At 35.4% G+C, this 15146-nt stretch overlaps 1 protein-coding gene across 1 annotated transcript; it reads left to right on the top strand.

The window, feature by feature from the left end:
• The first annotated feature begins 10214 nt into the window (after positions 1 to 10214).
• Positions 10215 to 14570, top strand: LOC130945475 (uncharacterized). Its single transcript, XM_057874186.1, has 3 exons — positions 10215 to 10804; positions 14142 to 14296; positions 14398 to 14570. The coding sequence occupies exons 1-3, from the start codon at positions 10215 to 10217 to the stop codon at positions 14433 to 14435; spliced, it is 783 nt and encodes a 260-aa protein (XP_057730169.1). The 3' UTR covers positions 14436 to 14570.
• The last annotated feature ends 576 nt before the right edge of the window (positions 14571 to 15146 follow it).

Here is a 15146-nt window from a genome sequence, read left to right as displayed (position 1 = left end):
CTTTGTGTTCAATGTTCACAATTTAACTCTTCAATCTTCACACTTCACAGTCCAAAATGCTCAGGGGCTAGGGCATAACACACACTCTCTCTCACTCAAACTCTTTTTCCTGAGGCGTAGCGCCGCAACCCCAACGGCCAGTGGAAAGCTCATCCTTCACACTTCAATGCCATTTATGCTTCTAATCTTACCTCACTCTCTCTTTCACCACCAATTTTCTTTAGTTTTTCGCTCTCCCCTTTTTCACCTTTTTCCTCTTTCTGCATCACGTTAGATCAACCACCACAGCAACTCACTGTTAACCACCGCGCACGCCAGCAAGTTGCCGTCAACCTCCTCTCAAAGACTCAGAGTTCTCACCGACGCAGTTTTCATTGCATGACACAGAGCATGTAATTTTTTTTGTTAAAAACCATTGATTTTCATTCTTTTTCCCACAACTACTGGCCTACTGGGTGCTAAATAGTAAATACTTTATCTATTTTGTTTGCTTTGTTATTTTTTGGGAGAGAACTAATAAAATTGTTGATATTGTTCTTGCCATAATTGGTTTAATTTTGGAAAAAACTAACAAAATTGATTGTTTTTTTTGGTTTAATTTTCTGGTTTGTATTTTGAATACTTCAATGATGAGAGTTACAGGCTAGACAAAAGTAGTGAGAAATTGTTAATTAGAGATAGAAATTAGCAAATCATAGAAATTGGGATATATTGTAAATCTCTGTTTAGGAAGTAGGAACAATAATTTCATTTTTATAATTTGCACCACCAATAATTATAATTGCTTCTTCAATTTCAAATTTGATGTTATTTAAAAATCAAATTTCTTGGTTTGTGCACTTTATGTTATTGTGAGTAATGCTTTGGTGAGTAATGCTAGCTGCTGTTACCTCTATCTTCACATGCATTTCAACCTTCAATTGTTATCTATGCCTCACTTTACGTAAGTCTTATAAGAATAAGAATGAGACCAACATACTTATCATCATATCAAATTTGCTATCAAAGAAAATAAATATTTCTGATTCATGCCAATATCGGGAAAATATAGTAAATGCCGCCCTGTTCAGCAATGAAATATTTCACTAAGGACTAGGCTAGTGATATAATCAATACTAAGATAATTAAAGGGAGTTATCCTGCATTATATTATCTTTTTTAGCACAAAAGTTAAGTAAAAAGGGTATAAAAGCTTTCTTTTTAAGTCTTATAATATGGTTGGGAGATAGGAAAATAAGGAGAAAGGAATAGTAAAGTGAACTAGTTCCTTTGTGTCAGAGTTTGAATACAGCTAGCAAGTAAAAGGAACTCAAGGGTGATAACCCGACCCAAAACTTACCTAGACCATTTCTCAGTTAAGACGTCATAACAGAGGGAAATATAGTAAATGTATAGTGATGATCCAAGTGCTATGACTTATGAATCTTTCTTATTTGTTAAAATTTAAATGATGAGACTGAACAGTTGTTTAAGTATGTTTGGTGTTATTTAGATATATTGTATTTATGTTCAGTTGTTTAATTATGCTCAGTTTTTTTAGAGTTATTTTTAAATGAACCTTTTTTAATTTTAGATAAACACAAATGGGAGGAGGAGATCCTAGTTGTATTGCAGTCCAAAGTAATGAGGACAACAAAGCTATGAACATAGAGCATGAGGTTGTTGCTGCTCCTATCCCAACTCCTGTCACTCCTCCCATCTCAGAAAATATTAATGAGGAAAACAAGATTGAAAATAACAAGGGACAGCAGGCTAACGAGGGACAGCATGCTACTCGTAAGGGAAAAAAGTCTTATGTTTGGATGCATTTTAAACAGCTTCCATTTAGCGAGACTAATGGAGAGCACAAGGCCAAATGTAATCACTGTAAAAAAGTATATCGATGTCACCCAACTAGATATGGCACAAATTCTATGAATAAACACTTGAAATTTTCTCACAAGTAGATATTTACAAAAGTAGGCAGAAGTGGAACACTTTATGGCTATATGCCTAAGGTTGGTGAAGAAGGTGAAGCCGGCAAAACTTTCAAAGTCCATGGTTATAGCTTGAAAAATTGTAGAAAGGCAATGGCTGAGTTTATTATCCTTGATGAACACCCTTTTAAAGTGGTCAAAGGGAATAATTTCGCAAATGATTAATCGATTTGAGCCAAGATTTACTGTACCATCCAAGATGACAATGTCAAGAGATTGCTTTCAGCATTATTTAGATGAGAAAAAAAACTTAAAGCTTGGTTGACAAAGTCATGTGCTCGAGTTTGTTTGACATCAGATTTTTGGACATCAAATCAAAATCTTAGCTACACGAGTCTAATTGCACATTTCGTTGAGGACAATGGAAAGTACAAAAGAGAATTCTCAACTTTTTCTTGATTGAGAACCACAAGGGCGAAACAATAGGAAGTGAAATTGAGACATATTTGAGGGAGTGAGGAATTGAAAAAGTCTTCACAATCACATTAGACAATGCATCTTCAAATGACGGGACTATCACTTACCTTCAAAGGAAATTAGCTGCAAGGGGTGGATTGGTGTGCGGAGAAAAATATTTGCAAATGAGGTGTTGTGCTCATGTTCTCAACTTGATAGTGAATGACGGGATTAAAGAGCAACATTCCTCCATTGAAAGCATTCGGAATACTATTAGGTATGTTAGATCTTCTCCTCAAAGAATTAAAAAATTTAAAGAATGCATTGAAGCTAAATTGATAGAGTCTAAAATTCTTGTTTGTTTGGATATTCCAACTAGATGGAATTCCACCTATCTAATATTGGAACATGGTAAAAAATTTGAAAAAGCTTTTGATAGACTTTATGATTAAGAAACTGATTTTTTTTAGATGGTTTGGAGAGGATAGTGGGGGTAAAAAGAAAGTTGGTCCACCCACGGCACTTGATTGGCAACATGCTAGGTTATTCATTGATTTTTTGAGAATTTTCTATGAGATTACTTTGTGTTTCTCATCTTCTTTACATGTTACTTCAAACAAATGCTTTTACGAAATTGCATCTATACATTCTCAACTAACATCTTGGAGTCACAACAATTCTGAATTATTGGGAACTATGGCATGCTCTATGAAGGCTAAATACGATAAATATTGGGGACCAGTTGACAAGTTTAATCCTTTGATACTTGTTGCCGTTGTTTTAGATCCTCGATACAAACTTGATTACCTATCATGGTGTTTGGAGGATATATATGATAAGGAAGTGGCTACTAGTATGACTAGTTTTGTGAAATTTACATTGGAGACATTGTACAAATTTTATTCAAAAAAAATTGTAGAAGATAAAGTTCTTAATGATGTTGGCGGTCCCTCTAGAGATGTTTTAGATGATAAAGATACTGGTCAATCTAGTGCTAAGGGTGTTGCTGCAAATAGAGTGAATTTGTGGAGAAAACAAAAGAGGGAAAAAGCTAATGCAGATAGCAAATCAAATGTTGAGAAATATTTGGCCGAAGATCCTGTGGACGTGGAAGATAAGAATTTTGATATATTGGCTTGGTGGAAATTAAATGTTTAAAAATATAGAATTCTTTCTCCCATAGCTCATGAAGTCTTTGGTATTCCAGTTTCAACTGTCGCATCTGAGTCATGCTTTAGCATCGGTGGGCGTGTGGTTGATCTTTACCGTAGCTCTTTGTCACCAAAAATGGCAGAAGCTTTAATCTGCACTCAAAGTTTGTTGTATCCATCTAAGTAGATATTTGAAAAACTAGAGTTTGATCAATTTGACAGTAGTGACAAGATTGTTAATGGTATATTTACTTTATGATATTTTCATTCCTTCTTTATTACTTAATTTAATTTATATAATAATCTTGAGAGGCTAATTTTTATGTTTTGCAGATGTTACTAAAACATCCACACAACAAGAATCAAGTTCACAACCTTGAGAGCAAGCTACGAATCAAATGAATTTTGTTCTGTAGTTGTTTGCTACTTAATATTTTGTTGTTATTGGTTGTTATGACACTATAAATTATTATTATTATGTTAATCTTGTGTTGGTTGTTAACTTTGTTTTAATTGTCTTTGGAACTTTGAATGTTTAGTGTGTAATTGACATAATTATTATTATGAAACTTTAAATTATTATTATTAGACTCTAAATTATTATTATGTGAATGTTGCGATGATATGGAATAATTATTTTCCAAAATTTCGAGGTTTAAAAGATGTATAATCTAACTTTTGGTGATGTCATGATAAAGTTGATCAAGACCCGGGCTTTACCCAGTCTAGACCCGGCTTTAGCGTGGCCTGAAAGTAACACGATTTTATCGGGTCTAGTGCAGGGTAAGGGTCTCATAAATAGATCCGGTTATTATTTAGGTTCTGGTCTGGGTCAACGCAAACCTGGCTTCACCCAGCCCCATGTGCACCCCTAATATATATAATCGAGTCAACTCACGAGCTAATGAGCTGAACTTATCCAAGCTCAAGCTCGGCTCACCAGCTAACGAGTTCAGCTTGTCAATCTATTAACGAGTCGAGCTTGAGCTAGCTCATGAGCTGGTTTGACTCACTTCCAGTCCTACCCTTCTGTTAAATCCTACTCCGCTGTTTCCTCCTCAAGACAACCAATTTCCAATTCAAGCGGCACCTATAAGACCAACACCAATTAGACCTTCAATGCAGAATAGGCCCTCCAATAGCAAGAGGCCAACCAAAAGAAAGAACTTAAAGAGATTTTATTTAATGAACAACCCCTCAAGTGTGCCTATTATTAGCCAAGAGACCATGTATGGTACTAGTACTAGAACTACTACGAGATTCATGCGATTGATGCTGACTCCAAGACTTGGAGAACCAACAAGTTGGCTCTCTAGTGGTAGTAGTAATTTCACACCCAATTAGGACCTAAAATGGCCTGGATATAAGGATTTTTTGTTGTAGTGTTAAATGCAGTTATATATGGCTGTTATATAAAACATGTGCACTTCGATTTTTGTAGAAACTTAGTTATAGCCATCGTTTTGGAACTATTATATAGACCTTTCATATTGTTAGTAGTTAAGTTTGTTTCGTTACTTATGTTCATCAAACATCTATGATGAATTAGCATAAATTTATATGTTTACTATGTTAGGAGATAGTCACATATTTGACTTTGTTCTATATTGATTCAGTTTCAGAAATTGTCATTTTGTAATCGTCACAATTCATATATCTTGCATGTGAAGGTTAGATCAGTGTTTGTTTTTTAAAATATAATTAGCTATCTTGAATTTCAAATTTTTAAAGGTTACTTTTGTCAAATTTAAATTTTCATTGTCAGATATGTCGACACATGCAAATTTGTTAGGTTACTTTTGTCAAAAAAAAAAAGCAGCAAACATCCATGAAGAGTTCTAGCATAACATTACACTTTCATTCCAATTCATCTCTACCCAGGAAAAGAGATTGACTAAATCAAACCTCAATTCTACATTTTAAATACTAGGAACATAATTGTAAGGAAACACAGCACAAGTCTTATACCAATTGACAAAATTCATACTCTAATTTCTTTAATTCTCCCCTTAATCTTCCCTCACTATAAGAAAAACACAAAGTGCCGTCAGATTTACCTTCGGATTTAGCATCGCAGAATAGCCGCGGCTTTACCGATGGGTTAGGCGTCGAATTCGTCAGGTCAAATTATTTTCGACGGATTTATGATTCTGACGGTAAAGCTGCCGATAATAATTGGAGGGAAGAAAAATTGACGCGTCCTTTAGGGTCGGATTTACCAGCAGAAAAATCTGACGGTACATCCACTTAGTGAAATGCTTCGTTTTTGCGACCTGTAATATGTTATCATTGTATTTTCCAACAGTAACTGTGCCGTAAATTTGAAGCGCGAACCCTATTCTCCCTCATTGGAATCTCTCTCTCTCTCTCTCTCTCTCTCTCTCTCTCTCTCTCTCTCTCTCTCGCGTCCCACTATCATCTCCCCGGCATCCCCTTTTTCTCCGAGTGCCACTCTTCATCGTTTTTGCCATCATCGTTGTAGCTGCTGAATTCTGAATGAGCTGATACCGCTGTTGCCGCTGCCGTCTATGCTGCTTCTTCTTCTCAGCTCTAGTGTTCTTCTTTAGATAATGCTTTTGAATTTAGGGTTTTCTGAAATTCTGATTTGTTAATATATTTTATAAGGTTTATTTTCTACTTTGAAACTTCTTATTATTGTTGATTATTTAGTTCTGAAATTACGATACTGAAGTTGTTTTAAACTTAGGATTTTCTAAAATTTTGAACTTAGGGTACTGACCTTGTTTAGTTTCAATTTTAATTAAAACATGTTCTGATTTGGGTTCCTTATTTAGTTCTAAACTTAGGGTACTGAACTTATTTTGAACTTAGGATTTTCTAAAATTCTGAACTTAGGGTACTAAACTTGTTTAGTTTTAATTTTAATTAAAACATGTTCTGATTTTTGTTTCTTACTTAGTTTTGATTTGTTCTGAATTAAAATATGTTTTGATTGTTGTTGATTTGTTCTGAACTAGTTATTATAATTTATATGGTTGATTTATTATTCTGAATTTCTTATTATTATTGATTTGTGTTGATTATTGTTGATTTGTTCTCTTTGTTTGGTTTTGATTAAAGACTCCGATAATAAGTCACATTAATTTTTAATATGTTTTAAGAGTGAAAATGACAATAAATTAAAAAAAATCAAATATGAGATCATTTTAAATTACTTATGGATGGCTTTTTATTTGTATACAGACAAAATTATACATGTACTAATATATATTGCTAAATGTTTGTGAAGTTAGAATGTGCACTTACCTCTTTGGTTTTATTTGATTTCAACGGAGAATGTATTTCTTTAACTAATTTTAACGTAGTTTATTTTGATTAAGTATTTTGAATGATATTGTGAATATGTTTAGCACATTTTTAATTGGTATGCTCTTTGCAGACATGACGACAAGTAGAAGTGTTGGAGATCAGCCTAGTGATTGTGGTCGTAGTCGTGGTAGAGAGAGGATTTCTACCGGTACCCTGAGAATTCTGGAACCTCTCCCTCTACTCTGACAACCCCCGTGACGTCACAGGTTGTGGGTGCACTGGACCATCCGTTCATTATGGTCCCTAACCCAAACTATGTCCCTACGTCTATGGCAACAATGCCGCCTCCATCCGCTTAGCATCTCACTGTCTCAGCAACGCCGCCTCCAGCAGCGGACACCACGGTGCCAGAATTCTCTCATGGAAGCCAGAAAGATGATTCCCCTCCACCACCTCGCATCGTATGGATGATGATTTAGCCTGATGGAAGAACGATGTAAGTACTACTTTAAGTCTTTTATATGCTGAAAGTGTTTGATAAATTGTGATTAGTGATTCTTGATTATTGATTCTAGTTTGAGTAGATTTAGGATTGTAGGTTTGAACTACTGAAAGTGTTTGATATATCATGATTAATTACTCTTGATAGTTGATTCTAGTTTTGTGGATATAAGGTTGTAGGTTTGAATTGGTGAAAGTGTTTGATATATCCTGATTATTGATTCTTGATTATTGATTCTAATTTAGTAGATTTATGGATGTTGCTTCTTGATTATTGGTTGTTGTTCATTGATTGTTGACAATTACTGTTGTTTAAGTTAATTGTTGATGGATAGAGTTTGTGGCACATTCCAGTTACAGATGAAATTCTGCCGAAGTTTCTAAAAAAATATCTATATGTTATGGTTATTTGCTTTTGTAGTTTTAATTTATATTGCCATATTGGTTTATTTGTGAATTGTTGATAAGTTTGTGCCAAACAACAACGCATGTACTCAGGAGATGACTAATGTCATCAAACTGATGTACCACCATCTATGACCAAGCTACAAGAAGATCCCCTCTGAGACCAGATAGCGATGGTTTTAAAAGTGGGCGGTAAAAACTTAATATAGTCAAACCTTCTTAGCTAGTTTATATCTTCGATTTACTTTAATATGATATATTTTGATTAACTAATTTTAAATTTTCTTTGTGCAGTTGAACTTTATATCGGACAAGGAGCATAATGCCCTCATCAAGAAGATATACGACCATCGAATGGGTAGGTAGGTGCAACAGATGCTGGAGGATGTATGTGAGAGGTGTGACTCCCTCACTTCCTGGATCTATCCAGAAATCAAGAAGGCTCTGTATGCTCACTGGGAGACTGATAAAGAGTTCATGCATCAGCGTCTCACAAATAGAGTTAATAGGGCATCAGTCAGGTCATCCAAGTATACTGGCAGCTCAGCGACATTCATGAAGACTAAGGTCACGCTGGTATGTAGCTTCTCTAATTTTGTTATTAACTTAGTTATATTCTTTGACATATCATTATTAGGCATCCTAACAGATTGTTTCAATGTAACATGTGTAGTCGAAGTTGTTGGATCGCGATACGACATTAGCGGAGACCTTCATGTACACCCATACTTTGAGGAAAACAATGTGAGATTTGCCGATTGGTGGTCTGCGGATTATTATGTGAGTAAACATCGTGTGATATAAACTTTTCAATTAACTGCACAGCTGTCATCCTAATCATAATAACATGTGTTACACAGGAGTCCTACACGTAGAGACTAGAGGCCGTAACGCAGCAGAAAATCAGCAAAGTGAGAAGGACGCCAGTGGCTCTACTGCTTCAGTCGTCGATCCCGATACGGTTTGGCGTGAGACCGCCTCAGCGTCGTACAAGAATCACGTATACGGGCTAGGGTCGTTATTCGCTAGCAGCCTCCATACCTCCATATTAAGGCCATCGTCCGGCTCTGCCACTAGTCGAGCCATTGATCCCGTAGAAGATGTTGATTTGAGGCTGTAGTGTAGGAGCTCACCCGGAGCCTTCACGGACAGGCTTAGAAGCTGACCGAGGCTCATAAGAGGTATTAGGGAATTTTCACATGCGTGACGATCACGAATGACCTCAAGCTGTAGTGGAGGGAGCAGTTGAAGCGACTTCAGCAGATGGAGCAGCAGATGGCGGTGTACTAGGCTCAGATGCGCGCCAATGGTAGCGGCCTTGCTAGTGGGACACAGACATTACTGCTTTCTCCGCTGCCTCAGTAGGACCGCGGGAATGACGATGACGATAACTACCATTAGGATCTTTAGTGATTAGGGCTTTGTTTTACTGTTTTATTGTATTTATTTGATTTATTTAATTTTTAATTTATTTGAATATTTTATATTTAATATTACATATTGGTTTCTATTATTTATAATTTGACCACTAATTGTGTGAAAAATAAATTTAAATAAAAAATTAAAACTAAAAAGGGAAAAATAAAAAAAGCATCACAATATTTAAGAAAATGATATTACCGTCGGATTTACTGAAGCATATACTGACGATAATAGTGCGAAAAATAAGATATTGTGACACCAACATTACTGTCGAAAAAATTCGCCGATAACCAAATTGTTTTTTGGGCAGGTAATCCGTTGCAGAATCCGACGATAATTACTGTCAGACAAAAAAATTCGATGGTAACTAGTTATTGGCGAAGTTTATATCCTTAGATTTTATTCATTTTTTATGATAATTTCAAGGATACGCAGCATTTTTCTTGTCATTCGACGCCTCGACATTCCTTCAATTAGCTCCATCGAGATAATTTTCTCAGACTTTGATAATTGGGATTTCAAATTCTTAAAGAAAACACACACACTTATAGAGAAGAAGCAATAGAGCCATTATGGTAACATCAAGAGTTAATTTTACATTGGGATATGAATTAAGCCAAGCTGAAAGTGTTCTTTCCACGTGAGAAGCCAAACTAACAGCTATCTCACAAAGTGATGTTTGGTTAAAAATGTGAAACAGATATAATCTTTTGTGGTTATAAAATTTATTTAAATTCCATGATCAATATTGTCAGCGCTTCAATTTTTTATGGTCAGAAACGACTATTAACTCCACCTTTTATTTATCATTAAATAAAATCATATAATTTATAGTGTAAAATTTCAGGGTCACTTAGACTTCTACATAGTTATAAATTACGGTTATAATTTTCAAGTTGGCTCTATCCTATATTAAAAATAACAACTATGTTATATAGACACTAAAATTAGTCACTAAAATTAATTATTAATATAAAATTCACTAGGGGTGTACACGGCCCGGTCCGGCCCGAAGACCCGGCCCGGGCCCGAAGGATTTTGGATGGCAAAGGGTCTGACCCGAAGTGACCCGGGGAGGACCCGGGGAAAAACAATGAAACCAAGAAAGGATATGAAGCCGGGACCGGGCCATGGTTCGGGTCACCCGGACCCGGCCCGGTGGCCCGGCCATATATACAATAATACAAAACACACACATTACAGATTTGAAATTAGGGAAAGGGGGCTAGGGCACATTCAGATTTCAGTCACTCCATTCTATTTTTCATTCACTGCCTCCCTCAGAGCTCAGCGACTGAGGCTCACTCCCACACCCCCAGTTCCCAGTCCCCACTCCCCACTCCGGCACCGGCAGTCCCCACTCCCCACGGCACAAGCTGATCTGGTAACCCCTGACCTCATCTTCTCTCCACACGGGCCATTCCTAGTCTCGCAGCACGCAGCCACGCACCAGGCAGTCGCCCACTCCTCTCGTTCTCGTCTCTTCTCAACCTTCCTTGTTCCACCCCAGTTACCGGCGAAGGTCTTCGTTCGACTGACGATGGTGACGACCTATGGTGCTGCCCTGCTTCTCGGTGATGTGAAGTTCTTCTCTAATACTGCCCCGCCGTTGCTCTGCTCTGCTAGTCCTGCTCCTTCTGCTCCGCTCTCTTCTCCGGTCTTCTTCTCAGGTCTTCTTCTCATGTAAGTAATTAATTTTATTAATTAATTTTATTATTTCATTAATATTCTGATTAAGAATTAGGGTCTTTGAAACAGAATTTGTGAATTTAGGATGTGGGTGTTGATTTTCATTATTAGAACTCTGATTAAGTGTGGGTGTTGATGTGTATTTAGCTTATTTTTGTTCTGAATTGTTGTTGATTACTGATGTGTTTAGTGAATAGTGATTCTGTTATTAGTTGTTCTGTGTTTACTAATTTTTTACTGATTACTGGACTTCCTATTAGTGTTTTGTTCTTCTTAGTTCTTATTAGTGTTTTGTTCTGATTTTGTGTATTGATTTAGATTAGGAGTTTGGTTAATATAATTCCTGAGTTCCTGTTAGTATTTTGTTCTTGTTATTAGTGTTTTGTTTTAATTTTGTGTATTGATTTGGATTAGGAACTTGGTTATAATAATTTCTGTTAGTGTTTTTTACTAATTTTTTACTGATTACTTAACTTCCTATTAGTGTTTTGTTCTTGTTAGTTCTTATTAGTGTTTTGTTCTGATTTTGTGTATTGATTTAGATTAGGAATTTGGTTAATATAATTCCTGACTTCATGTTAGTGTTTTGTTCTTCTTATTAGTGTTTTATTATGATTTTGTGTATTGATTTGGATTAGGAACTTGGTTATAATAATTTACAATTTCACAAATAATTTGGCAATTCAACATCATACTAGAATATAACTTGATAGCAACGACAGTTGAAGGCAAGCAAGTAGATGCAAATAAGTGAGAGTGAATTAATCAGAGTTTAGAATTTAAATTGGACTAAGCAAGAGCAAGAGTAGTTTCAATAATATATGAATTTTAGAAGAAATAATCTCTATGAAGATGGCATACATAGTAAATTGAACTATGGAATTCAACTCAGTGGACCAAAAGCAGTAAATTGACCATATTTGGAACTGAGTTGATTTTGAAATTGTTTCAACTTTAGTCATGTAAATATAGAGGTTTTCCATATCAGGTTATATTTGACTTCTAAAATATGAATCAATTCAACTTGAATAGATGGAGTTTCTGAATCGAACCAAATCAATTCTATTCAAAATTTCAAAAGGACTAAAATTAATCATCCCTTTCAATAATTTCTGTTAGTGTTTTTTTTCTTCCTATTATTAGTGTTTTATTCTTCCTGTTATTGGATACAAACAAATAATGTATTGGTTGACTGAAAAATTATGTGTTCACTATGTGTATTTGTCTTATTTTCAAAACTTTTATATATAAATTTAATTGAATATGTCAAGTTACTATTAACGTCTAATGAAGATGCATATGATTTTTTACATTAAGGTACAAACAATGGGAGGAGGAGACAATTGTGTTCCTCCACCAACCATCGAAGAGGACAAAACAATAGAAATTGAAGCTGAAAATGTTGCTATTCCTACTTTTGGTATTGAAGCTGAAAATCCTGGTGCTCCTACTCCTACTAGTAATGCACCACAAGTAGATGAAGAAAACAAAGATCCAGAAGTTGTGCGTAAGGGGAAAAAATCATATGTTTGGCAGCATTTCACTGTACTTCCGTTGACTGAGACAAAGGGACAGCATCAGGCTAAATGTCATCATTGCCAGAAAAAATACAGTTGTCACCCTACTAAACATGGCACGAATTCTCTAAATAAGCACTTGAAGAGTGCTCATAAGTGGATATTTACTAAAGTGGGGAAGCAGGGGACACTTCATGGTTATATGCCTAAAATTAATGAAGAAGAGGAACTGTGCAAAGCTTTTAAGAGTTATAGCTTGGAAGATTGTAAGAAGTCTGTAGCTGAGTTCGTTGTCCTTGATGAAATGCCGTTTAAAGTTGTTGAAGGGATTGGGTTTCGCAAAATGTTAAATCGATTTGAGCCAAGATTTACAGTCCCATCTAGGGTGACGGTCTCAAGAGATTGCTTTCAACTTTATTTAGATGAGAAGAAAAAGCTGAAAGAATGGTTGGCAAAGTCATGTGCTCGGGTTTGCTTGACAACAGATTGTTGGACATCAAATCAGAATTATAGTTATATGAGCTTGACTGCACATTTCGTTGATGAAGAATGGAAGTTGCAAAAGAGAATTATAAATTTCTGCCAGATTGAGAACCACAAGGGTGATACAGTAGGAAGAGAAATTGAGAAATGCTTGAGAGAGTGGGGAATTGAAAAAGTCTTCACAATCACAGTGGATAATGCAACTTCGAATGATGGAGCTATCACTTACCTTCAAAGGAAATTAGGTGCAAGAGGTGGGTTGGTGTGTGGAGGAAAGTATATGCATGTGAGATGTTGCGCTCATGTTCTGAATTTGATAGTGAATGAAGGAATTAAGGAGCAACAAACTTCAATTGAAAGCATTAGAAATGCTGTCAGGTATGTTAGGTCCTCTCCTCAACGGACTAAAAAATTTAAAGACTGCATTGAGGCTGAGTTGATTGAATCTAAAAGTCTTGTATGCTTGGATGTTCCAACTAGGTGGAATTCTACCTATCTAATGTTGGAACATGCTGAGAAATTTGAAAAAGCTTTTGATAGACTTTTTGATCAAGAACCTGATTTTCTTAGATGGTTTGGAGAGGATAGTGGGGGAAAAAGGAAAGTTGGTCCACCTACAGCACTTGATTGGCAACATGCTAGATTATTCATTGAGTTTTTGAGAATCTTTTATGAAATAACTTTGAGTTTCTCTTCTTCTTTGCATGTTACATCAAACAAATGTTTTCATGAAATTGCATCTATTGCTTCTCAATTAACATCTTGGAGCCAAGTCATTCTGAATTGTTAGGGTCTATGGCATGTTCTATGAAGACTAAATATCATAAATATTGGGGACCTGTTGACAAATTTAATCCGTTGTTACTTGTTGCTGTTGTATTGGATCCTCGTTATAAATTAGATTATCTCTGTTGGTGTTTGGAGGATGTTTATGACAAGGAAGTGTCTACTAATATGACTGGTTTTGTTAAATTAACATTAGAGACTTTATATAAGTTTTATGAAAAGGAGGTTGTAGATGATAAAGGAAGGGAGGATGGTGGAAGTTCATCTAGAGATGTCTTGGATGATAATACTAAAGTCTCAACTGGTGCTAAGGGAGTTTCTGAAAATAGAGTGAATATGTGGAAAAAGCAAAAAAGAGAGAAGGCTAATGCAGATAGCAAGTCAGATGTGGAGAGATATCTGGCCGAAGATACTGTAGAAGATGAGAATTTTGATATATTGGCTTGGTGGAAAGTGAATGCTTCAAAATATAGAGTTCTTTCTCTCTTAGCACGTGACGTCTTAGGTATTCCGGTCTCAACCGTTGCTTCTAAATCATGCTTTAGCACTGGTGGACGTGTGCTTGATGTCTTCCGCAGCTCTTTGTCACCATTAATGGCCGAAGCTTTGATATGCACTCAAAGTTGGTTGTGCCCTTCGAAACAACAAGTTGGAGATCAAGAGTTTGATCAATTTGATAGTAGTCAGAAGATTGTTGAAGGTACATTTATAATTTTTTATTATTGTGACTTAATTATTTGAATTAATAATCTCTTATATAAAAATGAATAATTTTATATATTTGTAATTTGTATTTTGTAGGTTTTACTAATGCATCCACATCACAAGGAACAAGTTGACAACATTAATAGCAATTGATGGATGACTATTCTTCTGTGGTTAATGTTGTGTTATAAAGACTATGAGTTAAAGTTCTATGTTTAGGAAGAACAAGACTTGTGTGTAATGTTTTGTGTTATTTGTTTGTGACTTAACTGTTTAGTGTTACGAGACAATATTAGTATTGATTGTGGTTATGTTTTAATTTTAGATAATGGTTGGCTGAATTTTATATGCTAAAGACCCGGTTTTCATCCGGTTTTTACCCGGTTTTCACCCGGCCCGAAGATGCATAGGTTTCATCGGGTTTAGGGTCGGGTTAGGGTCTAAAAATTAGACCCGGTCTATATTTCGGGCCGGGTCTGGGTCAGGCAAAACCCAGTGTGGCCCGGCCCATGTACACCCCTAAAATTCACATTGAATATAAGTTAATCATCATATATATTTATTCATAATACATAATGATTAATTTTAATGACTAATTTTAGTATGTAAATAGTATTTTTGTAAAATTAATTATATTAATCTAATTAACCCTAAATACTAATTTAAAAAGTGAGAGTTATTTTAAATTTATAAAAATATTATACTTCCATTTTTAGACAAAGTGAAAGTTTATAATACTAAAGAGTGGAGTGAAGATTTTAGTCATTTCACGTATGTTACTTGCTCTTCAATCATTTGTTTTGGAGAATCACAATTTCATTTTGATAATGCAAAAATTAACTTTT

This window comes from Arachis stenosperma, chromosome 8, assembly GCF_014773155.1.
Source record: "Arachis stenosperma cultivar V10309 chromosome 8, arast.V10309.gnm1.PFL2, whole genome shotgun sequence".
Lineage (NCBI taxonomy): Eukaryota > Viridiplantae > Streptophyta > Magnoliopsida > Fabales > Fabaceae > Arachis > Arachis stenosperma.
The sequence above is the reverse complement of the archived record's forward strand: the minus strand, read 5'-3'. Positions and strand labels throughout refer to the sequence as shown.

Coding starts and splice junctions, on each gene's coding strand:
- LOC130945475 (XM_057874186.1), top strand. CDS start 10,215: ATGAAACCAAGAAAGGATATGAAGCCGGGACCGGGCCATGGTTCGGGT. Junction 10,805..14,141: donor TTCTCAGGTCTTCTTCTCAT/GTAAGTAATTAA, acceptor ATCATGCTTTAG/CACTGGTGGACGTGTGCTTG. Junction 14,297..14,397: donor TAGTCAGAAGATTGTTGAAG/GTACATTTATAA, acceptor TGTATTTTGTAG/GTTTTACTAATGCATCCACA.